General features: G+C 31.3%; 1 protein-coding gene across 1 annotated transcript; it reads right to left on the bottom strand.

Annotated features, from left to right (window-relative positions):
- On the bottom strand, positions 1-4,479 carry LOC146919075 (late embryogenesis abundant protein At5g17165-like). The gene is made up of 2 exons (XM_085712332.1): positions 4,270-4,479; positions 1-563 (listed from the first exon to the last, which is right to left on the bottom strand). The coding sequence occupies exons 1-2, from the start codon at positions 4,383-4,385 to the stop codon at positions 308-310; spliced, it is 372 nt and encodes a 123-aa protein (XP_085568458.1). The 5' UTR covers positions 4,386-4,479; the 3' UTR covers positions 1-307.
- Between the last annotated feature and the right edge of the window lie 9,904 nt (positions 4,480-14,383).

Genomic DNA, 14,383 nt, shown 5'->3' with positions numbered 1-14,383 from the left:
TAACATAAACATAGGTCTAATATTAAAGCTGCTGCATGAAAACACAGACAAGAAGCTTACATGCATATGGACGCAGTTCATGTCTAGCTATATGTATATAATAAAAAGGTCCACACTCTTCAACGAGCATCAACATGCAATACTGCAGTCTCTGCTGCACTCTTTGAAGTTCAGCACAAAATATAGATACACAAGCTAGAATAACCACACACCACTTCAACTTGGCTACTCACACACAAGTACTGCCCTTATTTATACGCAAACATATACATATATTATGTTCTAAATGAAAGGGATTAGGGAACTATTAAGGATTAGGGTGGGGCTTCTCCAAGTCCTCAATGCTGGTGGGACGAAACCAAGCCTTTTCCTCCAGCACAGAACCTGCAGCAGTACTTGCATTCCCACTGGGTTGCTCTCCTGGGGGCCCAAATACCCCAGTATGTGGGTTTGGGGCCCAGTATTTGGTGGATTGAGTTGCCTGGATCACATCATCAGGAACAGGCTCAGAGTGGATCTGATCATCAGCGTTCTTGTCGTACACTGAACTGTATGCTGCCCTCCTGTATTCAAACCAAATTCCATCATAAGAATGAATACAATTTCAAGTCCAAAAAAAGCAACATAATTAATTAGAGATATTGATTTCCATAAACTGTATCATTGAAACATTTTAAAAGTTTAATCATATTATATAATTATCAATCTTTTTGGTTTACAACGGAGACGATAAATAAAGTTCAAACTAAGACTTCATACCAACTACTCAAACCTTTTGTTACAAGACTAGACCAAATTGACCAGTATCCTAGTGACTTTATAGTACTTAATCGTTTTAAAAAAATGAATTAACCTTAGTTTTTTTATTCCATCAAATCAAAATCTTAAACTATGTATGAAAAAATAACCATCTTTAATCTGTCAAGAAAATTTAAAAAAAAAAAAAAAAAAAACATATTTGATAGATGGCCGGGTGTGAATGAGTCATCCACATGGCATATACAGATGGATGGTTAGTTGTCAAAGCAAAGATTAGTGATCACGTGATGGGTATCTACGACCTTAATAAGGTTTGGAGCATCAACTGGTCCACCTACTTTTCGTAATTAAGTATTCTGCCTGCGTTTTCCACGCCCTCATCTAAAAATGAGTCATCTTTTTAAAAAAAATATACATTTTTCACAATATTGAGAGATATTTTAAAAATCTTATTCCATGCATAAGAAAAAATTTCCTCCCATCCCATACATTGACATTATGCACACATGTAACTATAAGAAAAAATACAGACAGATGCGTCTTAAACAGCACCTTATCTATAGATTAGATGTGGGCAACTTTGTCAAAAATAACTGACGAGATTGAGATTGCTCAAATGTACAAGTAAAACATACCGCTATGACAACCTTATCCCTACCGGCCCACACCACCACCCCCATACATTCTGATCTTTAAAATAGTTTATGGCCAAAACTATTATTTAAATAAAAGGTTAGAACTTGGACAGGTAGACATGCAATGAAGAAATACATATAGAATTTAATTGATAAATAATAGTTTTATATGCTTTCCATGAGGGCCAAAAGGAAACAACAAATAATACAAGTTTATTGAGAGCAAGGAACACGCGTCTTTGGAGTGCTTTGTTGTGTGCAAAGAAACAAATAGGTAGAAACTGGTGCTGATGGTATTGTTGTTATTTGGTACATGAACATATTTAACTTTAATACTATAAGTTAACATAACTTAATTATTCCATTTCCATGCACATTGACAAACAACTTGTATAATGGCACCTTTTTTTTTTGTCAATATATGGCACCTCTGATGGACATTGTGTGTCCATTAAAGCTAGCCATTCAAAAATTAGTTGATCCCACGAATATGTATTCTAGCGAGGTTCAAAAAGAAATAAAATTGCATATATAACAGAATAAGTATCAATTTAAAGTTTAAATAACATCCTTTAAAAAAAAAGTTTAAATCACATGTATAAGCCGTTCAATATATATGTTTATAATCACGAGTAATAAATAAAATAAATGAGAAAACTCCATGGTTGTTAATACAGCTAATAAATGAGAAAACATATGGATAGATAAGTTAAAAACCATCATAATTGAATGTAGAGAGCACAGTCTGCATTTTACACTGATCAGATGGGCCTATAGAGCCCTGTATTTTCAAGATGTGGGAAAAATTACTAAAAAGGCTCTAACAAGCAGAGAGAACAGAGTTTTGTAAGTTTTGATCCTTAAAGATTCTGACTAGATAAAAACAAACCCCACGTCTAGCTAAAAAGATACGATAAAGACAATAACTTGGACCCACATGCATAGATCTTATCCATATTATAATTTCCACGTTGACAAAACTCTCATAAATGCTACTCCCTCCGTCCCGGAATAACTGACCCATTTTCTAAAAAAAAGTGTCCCAAAATAACTGACTCATTTCAATTTTCAATACAACTTTCATCATTCCCAATACAATATAACACTAAATAATACTCCCTCCGTCCCGGAATAACTGACCCATTTTCTAAAAAAAAGTGTCCCAAAATAACTGACCCATTTCAATTTTCAATACAACTTTCATCATTCCCAATACAATATAACACTAAATAATACTACTTTTATCATTCCCAATACAATATATTCCACTTTCCCCTTTATTTATACATTTTTCTTAATCTGTGTGAAATGAGTCAAGGGGTCAAATAAATTGGGACGGAGGGAGTACTACTTTTATCATTCTCAATACAATATATTCAACTTTCCCCTTTATTTATACATTTTTCTTAATTTGTGTGAAATGAGTCAAGGGGTCAAATAAATTGGGACGGAGGGAGTAAATAATAAAAGAGCAGCTATCTACCAACAAGATTATTTTTCACTAATAAAAAGTTTGTGAGTTCGGATCTGAAGCTCATCAGGACAAAGTTAAGACTAATAGAACATTATCAATGTTAATAGAGATATTTACATAACACCCCTTAAATGCTAAGGAAGGCCAAAAATTGACGTTTATGAACTTTGTGAGTTGAACCAAAAGATTCTTATTAACTAACCAAACTTTTTTTTTACTATAATTAACCACAAGTTGAAGTTAATTATAACTTATATCAGAAAGAAAAAAAAAAGTTGAACTTAGTATATAAATCCAAGACATTTTGGAAGAATAAAAAGGTCAAATTTGGAATAGTACTAAGAAAAAAAAAAAGTTGAACTTAGTATATAAATCCAAGACATTTTGGAAGAATAAAAAGGTCAAATTTGGAATAGTACTAATATGAAAAGCATAATAACCTTGATTGAACACAACCAGAACAAAGTCACAAGGTACAGTGGAAAGTGGCATTGGTTGGTTGAGGTGGATGGATGAGACGAGTAGGAAAAAAGATATATATCCCCCAATACGACAAAGGAAGCAAGAGATGATTTTGGCGTTGTCAAATCAAACTTTGACGTACATTATCATCAACAATACAATACCACCAAAAATACTTTATTAATATTTTATTTTATTTTACTTATTTCTCAATACCAAAGGATATGAACAACAATTTTTTGGACAAATTTTCATATGCATCACACTCCAAGATGCAAGGAAATTTCGTTTATTAATTTCATAAAATAATATATAAAGTATAAAACAAAAAGTGAAAGCATCCAAAATGAGAAAAAGGCAATGCTAGTGTCAGCAAAAGAAAAAAGGTTAAAGAGGAATCAGATAAGGTTAGGAAAGAAAAATTACTGCAAAAGAACCGCATAAAGAAAAAGAAAGGAAAATCCAGTGAAAGGAATAAATAAATACCAAATTAATGGAATCTTGTTTTCAACGTTCAATCAGACCTCAATTTTTCCAGCATAAAAGGAATCAAAATCTAAGCAAAGTACACAATTGAAAGAATGAAAAATTCTAGAAAATCTATACTCGAATTCACCGTTTGGAAAAAATTTGCCCTAGAAATGAACGGAATCGGAATATTAGGAACAAAAATCGCATAGTGATCTCCGTAAATTCCGCAAATTGCAATAAAAAAACCGTACGAATGAACTTCCAATCTTGACTTATTAATCACAAATTAACTTCTTCATAATATCAAAACCGAACAGATCACAAAAATTTCTTCATGATAATTTCATAAATTGAAATAGCAGCTAGATTAATTAGCAACAGTACTACTTAATTAGAGATCAATATTATAGTAATTAAACAATGAAATTAGCAAAAAACAGAGTAAAATACTAAAAATGAAAATTATACCTTGATGCGAGGGAGAGAGGAGCAGAGGAAGAGATGGAGTTGTTGTTGTTCCAGATCTGGTTGATGAGTCGTTTCCCGAAGGTAGTGATCGCTCCGCTGCTCGAATTGGCTGCCATACAATGATAAGAGAAGATGGAATTAGAGAAAGAGAGAGTACTGTTTTGTCTGTGGTAGTTGAAATGAGAGCTTGATGAAAATGAAAATGAGAGTAGTTGTGAAATGTGGATATGGATCTATTTATAGGAAGGTTTCTGAAATGAAAAGATGGTGCGTAATTCTCCGTTTGGTATTTTCGTACCTAACACGTACCATTCAACAAACTAACGGTTTTCGTTAACGTCACCTTCTTTTCTTTACCCAGCCGTTACTTTTTTAACAGATATTTGTTGACTCACTCGTACTTACTTGTTGTTGTAACAGATAAATACAGTAATCCACAATCGGCCAATCATTTTCTTGGGTAAGGTAAAGTGATTACTCATTCCGGTCCTTTTTATAAGAAATAAATGGGTCAACAAAAGTTAATGTATTTAATCTATATCATGAATCAAATACATCAATTTTAGTTGACCAATTTGTCTATTGTAAAAAGGACTGGAGGAAGTACTTACCAAATTGGACAAAAATACACAACATTGTATGTACGCCCTTGGTAATTTGTATGCGGTAACTTTTTGGCACTAAAACAAAGTGTTTTAAGTGATTAATGACTTTTGTGTTTTTAGTTTTTTAATTTATGAAAAAAAATATATATATATATATATATATATTTTATTAATAGATAGATCAACTTAAAAAAAAATGAAGTAATACAAGGTAGACAATAACCTTAATTCATATATGTAAACACAAGATAGAGATAACAAGTAGATTACTCGTTGAATGTTCTAGAGATAAAACTTCAAAAGTACATTGAAATGTCTAAGATAAAATACATTATTTACCTTGGAGTTGATAAATCTTTTTTCCCTTTTTAAGTGTATATTTTTATAGTTTTCACTTTCTTGATGTAATCGGTCTCTCTTTAGATGTCCATGCCTATAAAGATACGCCTCCGAGATCCATGCACATCGTTCGAAAGAGTACTATAACATATAGAGTTGATCACTCTTTCTCTATGCAACTCGTCAATATAGGGCGAAGCTTGAGCACACGCGGCTCATGTCACTTGTTCATGCAAGATGTGTCGCATGCCATGAAACTTTTCCAAGGAGACTACAACTTTCACTTGGACAATAACTTGGTGTCTAACTAACCTATATAGCTGAGACGGTGGATGAGCTTAGCGTAAGTGATAAAAGTGGACCTCAACGTGACCTGAATGGTTAAGTTGAGTTAGACATATTTGAATGGTGGTGATGAGATAGGCATGGCGTGAATGGTCAAGCTTAGCTGGGAACGTAAAATGGTGGAGCTGAGTTAGACAGCCTGAATAATATAGCCAAATTATGCATGACTTAGATGGTCAACCTTAACTAGGTATGGCCACATGGTATGATCATCCATATGAGTCAGTAGTCAACCAAGTGTTAAATATTTTATGGCTTAAGTGTGTTCTTCATAGGACCGACTTGTGTTAGTCCATAATCTATCAAACGTCAAGTTTGTTAAAACGCAAACATTTGTTGTTTTTAAGGGCAGTTTGTACCAGTCCTACGATGAACAAAAATATTAGCATAACACTTAACCTGATTTATTTATAACAAAAGAAGTAAGAGATTACAAATCATTTGACAATCGATAAGTGTTATATATGGACACTCTCCCAGTCTCCCTAAATAATATAAGAAAATTGGGTATTATAGATAATGTTAAAAATAGAATAATTCTATCATTTCCCTTGGAGAAATGGTATTTGTACAACATTTTTTCCGACAACTTTTGCACAACTTTTATGACAACTTTATCTCTCATACTCGCATTATGTTTTTACTTTCTCTATATTGCTTTGATTTTTGTGAAAATATCTATTTTTCTTTATGAAATTAAATTGTCAATCAAATGATTATTCAAATAACATAACACTTTCCCTTAACAATCAGCCATCACCAAACTAAAATATGAGATATCATTGAATTTTGTTAGTATTCCTCGCAAGACTTTTAGAGAGAGTCTATGATTTATTTATTAAAAGAAAAATCGTGACTTTAGAGTTTCTCTACTTTTAACATCAGACCAGCCTATAATATAAATAAATAACATTTTTGGTTATTATGTTAAAGCCTTGCTATATTATATTTACGAATGAACGTGCTAAATCCGTACATATTATTAAAAAATTAGATCGATTCGATATAACCATAACCTTTATTTAAGAAAATATTCGTCGAGAGCACATATTAAATATCATATTCAAATTCAAGGTACTAGAAAAAAAACATTATTGTAAATTAAATTCAAACTCGAGCAACGACGCGTCTTAAACACAGGGTATAAAATTAGGAATATTCCCAGTGAGCTTTTTTTTAGTAATAAAAAAAGTGGTTATTTGAGATTTACATTACCTCATTGACACGTGCGAACCGCTGGGTTTAATTTGTTAGGCATGGAAAGTGCGTGACTAACGCCGTGATCAGCACAAAACACGAGTGTGCTTTCAAAATTTCTTAACAATATTAGCAATGGAGAAATATTATGTATTTTTTAACAAATTTTTATTAAATAGTATTTTATTATACGTTGTTTTGACATTTTTTACACATATTAAGTAATATAATTGTTCATCAAAATAATAATAATTAATATTTTTTAACAAATTTTTATTAAATAGTATTTTATTATACGTTGTTTTGACATTTTTTACACATATTAAGTAATATAATTGTTCATCAAAATAATAATAATTAATTTTATATAGAAAAGAGAAATTATAAATTATTTTATAAATTTATTTCTTACAGTGAAATGAGAAAAATATATTAAAAGAATCAAAAGAAGAGAGAGTGTTATACAATAAAGGGCATGATAGAATAAATATAGAGAAATTAGTTAAGAAGACTAATATAGAAGTTTTGTATTGGGAATTGATAAAAAGTGGAATGTTCCACTTTGGTACCGTTTGACCAGACTTTTTTTCGGTCTAAAAGCTACTTTAAAACAAAGTTAAAATAAAGCTCTTTAAGGAAGAAGCTAAAGTTGTTTGGTTTCTTTATTGTTTTTTAATTTTAAAGTTATTTTTAAGTTAAAAGTTGTTTGGCAAAATATTGTACAAAACTTTGAATTTATTATACTTTTGAATTTATTACTTTTTTTGGTAGTGTCGGGGTTCGAACTCTGGACCTTGCATATATTTATGCACTATCTTTATCAACTGAGATAAGCTCACAAGGAAAAAACTTTGAATTTATTATGAATATATCTATAATATGTATATGTGTGTGTATTTTTTTTTGAAGGATATATGTCTGTGTATATATAATGAGAATAGTTGGTTTTTTCTTTTCCAATTATACTCTATAACAAATTTTGTTATAAGAATACCATATTTTTAGTGTCAATCAAAAAGATAAGAATTTATATTATATAATATTATATTTGTTACATTGCTGGTGTCATTGAAAAAGATATGTTTAGTTTTTTTTTAATACGAAAAAGATATGCATAGTTTGTTACAATACAAAGGTGTAAAATATATAAGTATAATTTTTTTAGGCAACTACACTTGTACTTTTAATTAAAATCAAAATATTATAAAAATAATTATAAACATTACACAACACTAAAAAAATTATACGCATTAGTGTAACAAAAAAAACATACAGACGGACATAAAGTATTACTCTAAACGCTAATGTGTGTGTGTATATATTTCCAAGGTTGAAGAAAGGTAATAAAATTATTCGGTGTCATTCAATGACAGCGTGAATAAAAATATTTGCGAGGTTGTGATAATTAAAAGATATTGAAATTAATATATAAGTGATAAAAAGATAATAAAATTCCTTCAAAAATAGATAATCAAATTAAATGGACCGGTTCAAGAAAATAAAATAAAATAAAATGGAAAAAAAAACATATTGAAAAAATAAAATAAAAGGTTGCCAGCGTGAGTTGAAGAGAGGTGTTTGTGAAATAAATTGTCGAGAAGTAGTTTTTTGAAGTAGCATTCAACAACTTTTGGTCAAAGCTCATTCCATTCAATTTTATCCATTCTAAAAAAAGTACTTTTTTTAGAAGGTACTTTATTGATATTGTGTTTGGCCTAGCTTCTCCTTAAAAATGTAGAGAAGCTGAAAAAAAGCCGGGCCAAACGGTACGAAAGTCAAAAAGTTGTTGTTTTTAATTGAAACTAGCAACTAACCCGTGCTAAGCACGGGCCCGTGCTCCACACGGGCTAATTCGAAGTAGGGTGTGCATCAAAGCACATTGCAATGTTATATTAATTGAGAAGATAAGAAAAAACTAATGATAAAGCTGACGTTAATGATAAAAGGGAAAATTATTTTGACTTCCCTTGAGATTTTCTTTTCCTAAATAACACAGACACCGCTTCTAATTTTCCAAACACATCAATCTCTCTTCATATATTCATTTCAATAACTTTGTAAATATACAATTTAATCAGTCATTTTGGTTTGTTTGTATCAGCTTTCTCTTTTCACAAATAAGTTAAATGAAATTTTTTTCTCGCAATGGAAAAACAATAACAACATTTGTTTTTACCACCAAATAGAATCTAACATCGACAATTACAGAAGAGATCAAAAGAGAATATAGAAATGAGAAATTTTTTGGTGGATGGACATTGTGGTTGATCAATGAAAAGGAAATAATCTTCGATATATCCGTTTTATTACATTAGAGTTTAAAAATTAAACCACCTTGACCCAGGAACAATAAGTTGGGGAAAATTAGCTACGTGAAAAATGGAAAGAAAAATGGTCGAAAATTAAATGAGTTTCATACTTGTATTAAGAAGTTAATTGCTCAAAATAAATAGAATTACAAAGTTTAAACCATGTTATACTATAAAAGAAGTGCTTGTCAATATTAAACGAGTTTCATACTTGTATGAAGAAGTTAATTGCTCAAAATAAATGGAATTAACAAAGTTTAAACCATGTTATACTATAAAAGAAGTGCTTGTCAATATTAAATGAGTTTCATACTTGTATGAAGAAGTTAATTGCTCAAAATAAATGGAATTAACAAAGTTTAAACCATTTTATACTATAAAAGAAGTGCTTGTCAATTTGAGAAAAAAAAAAGGAGGATTAATATTTAGTTAAAAAATAGAGCGGGTGTTTGTGTTATTTAAGAAGACCTTAAGGGAGGTTAGTGTAATTATATGTAAAAATATTTAAAATAGTAAAGATTTCATTATTGATAAAGATGTCGTTACGAGTCCCGTGTATAAATTGTACAACTGTATTATTTACTGTGATGACGATCGATCCATTAATTGTTTTTCACAGAGGTTCACTTTTCATATTTTTTTGTAACCTAGTTTCGCGCCCGTATATGGGTTTTCTAGGTTGCACCCGTAATTAGTGAATTTTTGTTATGATAGATTTGGGTCGATCCACTTGATCTGATTTATTATGTGGTATCCCTGTTTTTGGTTGTGCCTGAGTCAGGTCTAATGCCCTCAAACTCTTTATCTATTTCTTTTTATTTAATATAATTTTTCTTTTGAATAAGAAAAAATAATGAAAAAACAAAGGCAAATTATTTTTAGAAAAGAAGCAATCTTGATAATGTCTAATTTTTTGAAAAATAGATATATGCATTGTAATAAATATTTTGTAACTTTCTTGAAGTTATGTTATTTTTTTTAAGAATGAATTTTTGTTATTTTGTGATTATCAATCAGATATAATTGAATGTTAGCGAATAAAAAGAGCGGAAAGACAGGCACATGAGAGCCCGTCTTTTAGCTAGTCAATATAAAAGAAACTTTTTGTTGCAAAATCACATCAATCTTTTGAAATTTATGTTCTCTCTCAGCTAGATAGGTGCTTTTGTTACAAAAGAAACAAAAAGATAAATATAAGTTGAGGTGTCAAAATATTAAGATGTGGCAAAATTGTGTTTTTATTGATCATTAACTTTCATAATTAGAGAAAGATAATAGATTGTATTTGTTTTTTTTTTAACTCTTTAGATATTTTTTTTTTGACAAAACTCTTTAGATATTTAAAAGTTGAATTATAAGAAAATTTGTATTGATTGAGATTAAGATTAAGTTTGTTTGTAGATTAAGTTAGTGTGTTTTATTGAGTGAATTTGTTTTAATTTGTTTTTAAAAGATAAAAAATAGGAGGAAGTTGAAACAAAAGGATATAATTTTTGATGACGTGTCAAAAGATTAATAAGGGTAAGATTGTATTTTTGGTAGACATTAAGTTTCATGATTAGAGAATAGAATAGAGAATAGAAGATTGTAATTTTTTTAACTCTTTAGATATAAGATTGTAATTTTTTTAACTCTTTAGATATTTAAAAGTTGAATTATAGGAAAATTTCTTTGGACTGAGATTAAGATTAAGTTTGTTTTTTCTTTAAAAAATATTTAGTTAATGTGTTTTATCCAGTGAGTTTGTTTTAATTTGTTTTTTAAGAGAGAAAAAATAGGGAGAAGTTGAAGCGAAAGACACAAAAGGATATAATTTGGATGACGTGTCAAAAAATTAAGAAGGGGTAAGATTGTATTTTTGGTAGACATTAAGTTTTATAATTAGAGAATATATTTTCTATTTTTAGGGGCACCGGTTAACATGACCCATGAATATATTAATGATGCATCGATATTGTAAGGTGACTTGCAATAAAACACAAATATTTTTTTTGCAGTGACTTATAATAATATAAAGGGTTTTGCTAGCAAGTGTTTTTAGGACACTTGTTAAAGATTCAAAAATAGAAACTATTGGTAACTTTCATGTAAAAAATGTTATTTTTTTATGTTTCAATATTCTGAATACATAAATTTTGGGATAAAATTTCTATTTTAAACTTTTGATCTAGTATCCTAAAGGCACTTGCTAGCATTTCACTGTACACCCTCCGGTCACTATTATAAGCAAAAATCTACATTTTAGATTCATTCATTTAATGATGCACATGGTCTTTATTATAGACCATATACATCATTAAATGAATGAATCTTAAATGTAGTTTTTTGTTTATATTAATGACCGGATGGTGTAATAATTTACGTGGATTCCTTCCAATTTACATGTTGTCAATTTCTAAGATGTGAAACCCATAATAATTTTAGTGATAGAAGTAGAAGGGGTGTTGGAAAGAGAGAATTCCTAACACCCATCATAAATACTTTAAAAAAAAAATTAGTAAAAAAAATGTTATAATTTTGGTTTTTTTTCAAAAAAAATATTTATTTTGAACTAGACCATCACATCCCTCTTCATCACCCCAATCAACCAAGACTCGTTAACAAATGATTCGTTACACCTGTCAGACAAGACCAACATTGCGCCTCACCAGTCAGCAGTCTCCACACAAGAGTGGGCTTCATCCCCTCTGAACTTAGATCATCCTTCAACTGTCTACCATGTCGGTATCATCGAGGAAGGTTATGATGACTTTGTCTATATAAATGGGACCCTGATTCAAACCAAGTTACAATTCATACTTTACACGCTTTTCCACCTCATTTGGAACATAAATGTTGGAGTGTTAATATTTGCAGGTAAATTTTCTAGCACCCAAGCAACCTCTTCTGCATCTGGGAACCTCTTGTGTTGCGATGAAATCCTTACATCACGATTGTTACCACAAGTTCATCTTGATTTTCCTCCGCATGAAATTATTATATTAGTTAGTCATTAAGTAGTTAATAAACTTTTAATTACAACCCCTTAATAAACTTCTAATTACAACCCCTCAAATAAAAAGCTTCTAATTAAAAATTACGACATACTTGTAGCGAAAAAGAAATCACCAAGCCGATCTTAATTCAATCTCGTTTGAATCTAATAGCTCTTCCCTCTCCAACAAGTCGACCCAATTTTTATCTTTCAAAGTTCTCTCCTCCATTTTCTTCATTGATGGAGTGATTTTATTAGATTATATTTAGAAAGTCTTGAATAAGAATGTAAATATTTGTAAGTACCATATCTTTAGCATTGATAGGAGTATCAGTATTCATTGAAAATTGATGTTAGCAGACATATAGATAGGAGTAATTGTAGGAAGCAATGAAGGACCCTCTTGTATATATCCCACGGTCTAATAGAATGAAATCAGAATGGACAAATACCATATTGTTTTAACATGGTATCAAGAGCCATAGAATAGAACCCTAGGGAAAAACATACCTGGCGGCTGCTATGGCAGAAAAACAAGAGCAACCAAAACTTGACACAGATGCCAAATTAGAGCAATTAAAGTCTGATCTTGGCAACAGAAACCCATTAATTTATGATCCACACTCCAATGAAAATCGTGGAAGTGTGATTGCGCAGGTGCATCCGCAAGGTGAAAACTGTGAGGAATGGGTTCGAGCTATGCGAACGTCCATGACGGCGAGAAGAAAATGGGGTTTCGTTGATGGAACGATGAAGCAACCAAAGGACTGCATCAGACTACATCAGACTGAAAACTATGCAGGACATGGAAAAATGGTGCGCGACAATGTTGCACAAACTGTAGGAACATGTACTAGTGCTTTTGTTGGTACTAGTTTCGCACCCGAAAATTCTGGACAAACATGTTTAAGCGATGAGCAGTGGCAGACATTGGCGGAGTTGCTGAAGAAATCAAAGTCAAATACAAGTGAAAGAGTGACAGGTAAGAATAAACTTGACACATGGATCATTGACACTGGAGCATCAAACCATATGACAGGTAGTTTAAAGAAGTTATCTGAACTACGAGATATATTTGGTTATCCCGTTGGACTGCCGGATGGACAAAGTGTCACTGCAACTAAACAAGGAATTGTAAAACTTGACGGGGGTTTGAAGCTAAAAAATGTGCTTTATGCTCCTAGCCTGAATTGCAATTTAATATCAGTATCACAGTTGATTGATGAATCAAATTGTATTTTTCAATTCACTTCTGATTTGTGTATTATACAAGACTGCACTTCGAAGATGGTGATTGGTGTCGGTGAGCGAATGGATGGGCTCTACTTCTTGCAAGAGATCCCAAACGTGAGAGCATTCAAAACTAGTGGAGTGAATCAATTGGAACTGTGGCACAAGCGCATGGGACATCCTTCTTTGAAGACTATCAAGTTACTACCTAGTGTTAATTGTGGAAAAATTAGCGAGTCAATGAATAAAGCCTGTGAAGTATGTCAACGGGCTAAACAAAATAGAGAAAAGTTCACTTTAAGTGATCACAAGGCTGCTGATGTATTTGAACTCATTCATTGTGATTTATGGGGACCATATAGAACTCCTTCTTCTTGTGGTGCTTCATATTTTTTAACAATTGTGGATGATTGCTCAAGAGCTGTGTGGATATCTTTGTTAATTGATAAGAAAGAAGTAACACGCACACTAATAAACTTCTTCGCCATGGTTGAAAGACAATATAACAGAAGAGTTAAAATTGTTAGAAGCGATAATGGGACGGAGTTCACATGCATAAAGGGTTATTTCCTCGAACAAGGTATCATGTTTCAAACTTCTTGTACAGGGACACCACAACAAAATGGAAGAGTGGAAAGAAAGCATCGTCACATTCTAAATGTAGCACGAGCATTACGGTTTCAAGGAAATCTTCCAATTGAGTTTTGGGGAGAATGCATATTGGCTGCAGGGTACTTAATTAATCGCACTCCAACTTTAGTATTAAATGGAAAAACACCATACGAAGTGTTGTATGGACAAGCACCTTCCTATGAACATTTACGAGTGTTTAGATCATTATGCTATGCACACAATCAAGGGAGAAAAGGAGATAAATTTGCTAGCAGAAGTCGAAAATGCTTGTTTGTTGGATACCCTTATGGGAAGAAAGGGTGGAAGTTGTATGATCTTGAAACAAAAGAATTTTTTGTATCAAGAGATGTTGAGTTCCTTGAAACAACATTTCCTTTTGATCAAGAGGTTGCTGAACAAAGCGAGAATGTTATGCAAAATACTATTGGTGTTGATGTTGATGATAGGAGTGGCAGCGGTGAATTCATCGAAACAGTGTTTGA

The sequence above is a fragment of the Medicago sativa genome, chromosome 5 (assembly GCF_051527215.1).
Source record: "Medicago sativa cultivar Bolivia chromosome 5, Bolivia_mono, whole genome shotgun sequence".
In the NCBI taxonomy this organism is placed as follows: domain Eukaryota; kingdom Viridiplantae; phylum Streptophyta; class Magnoliopsida; order Fabales; family Fabaceae; genus Medicago; species Medicago sativa.
Note: the sequence above shows the minus strand (reverse complement) of the source record. Positions and strands in the feature narration are given on the sequence as shown.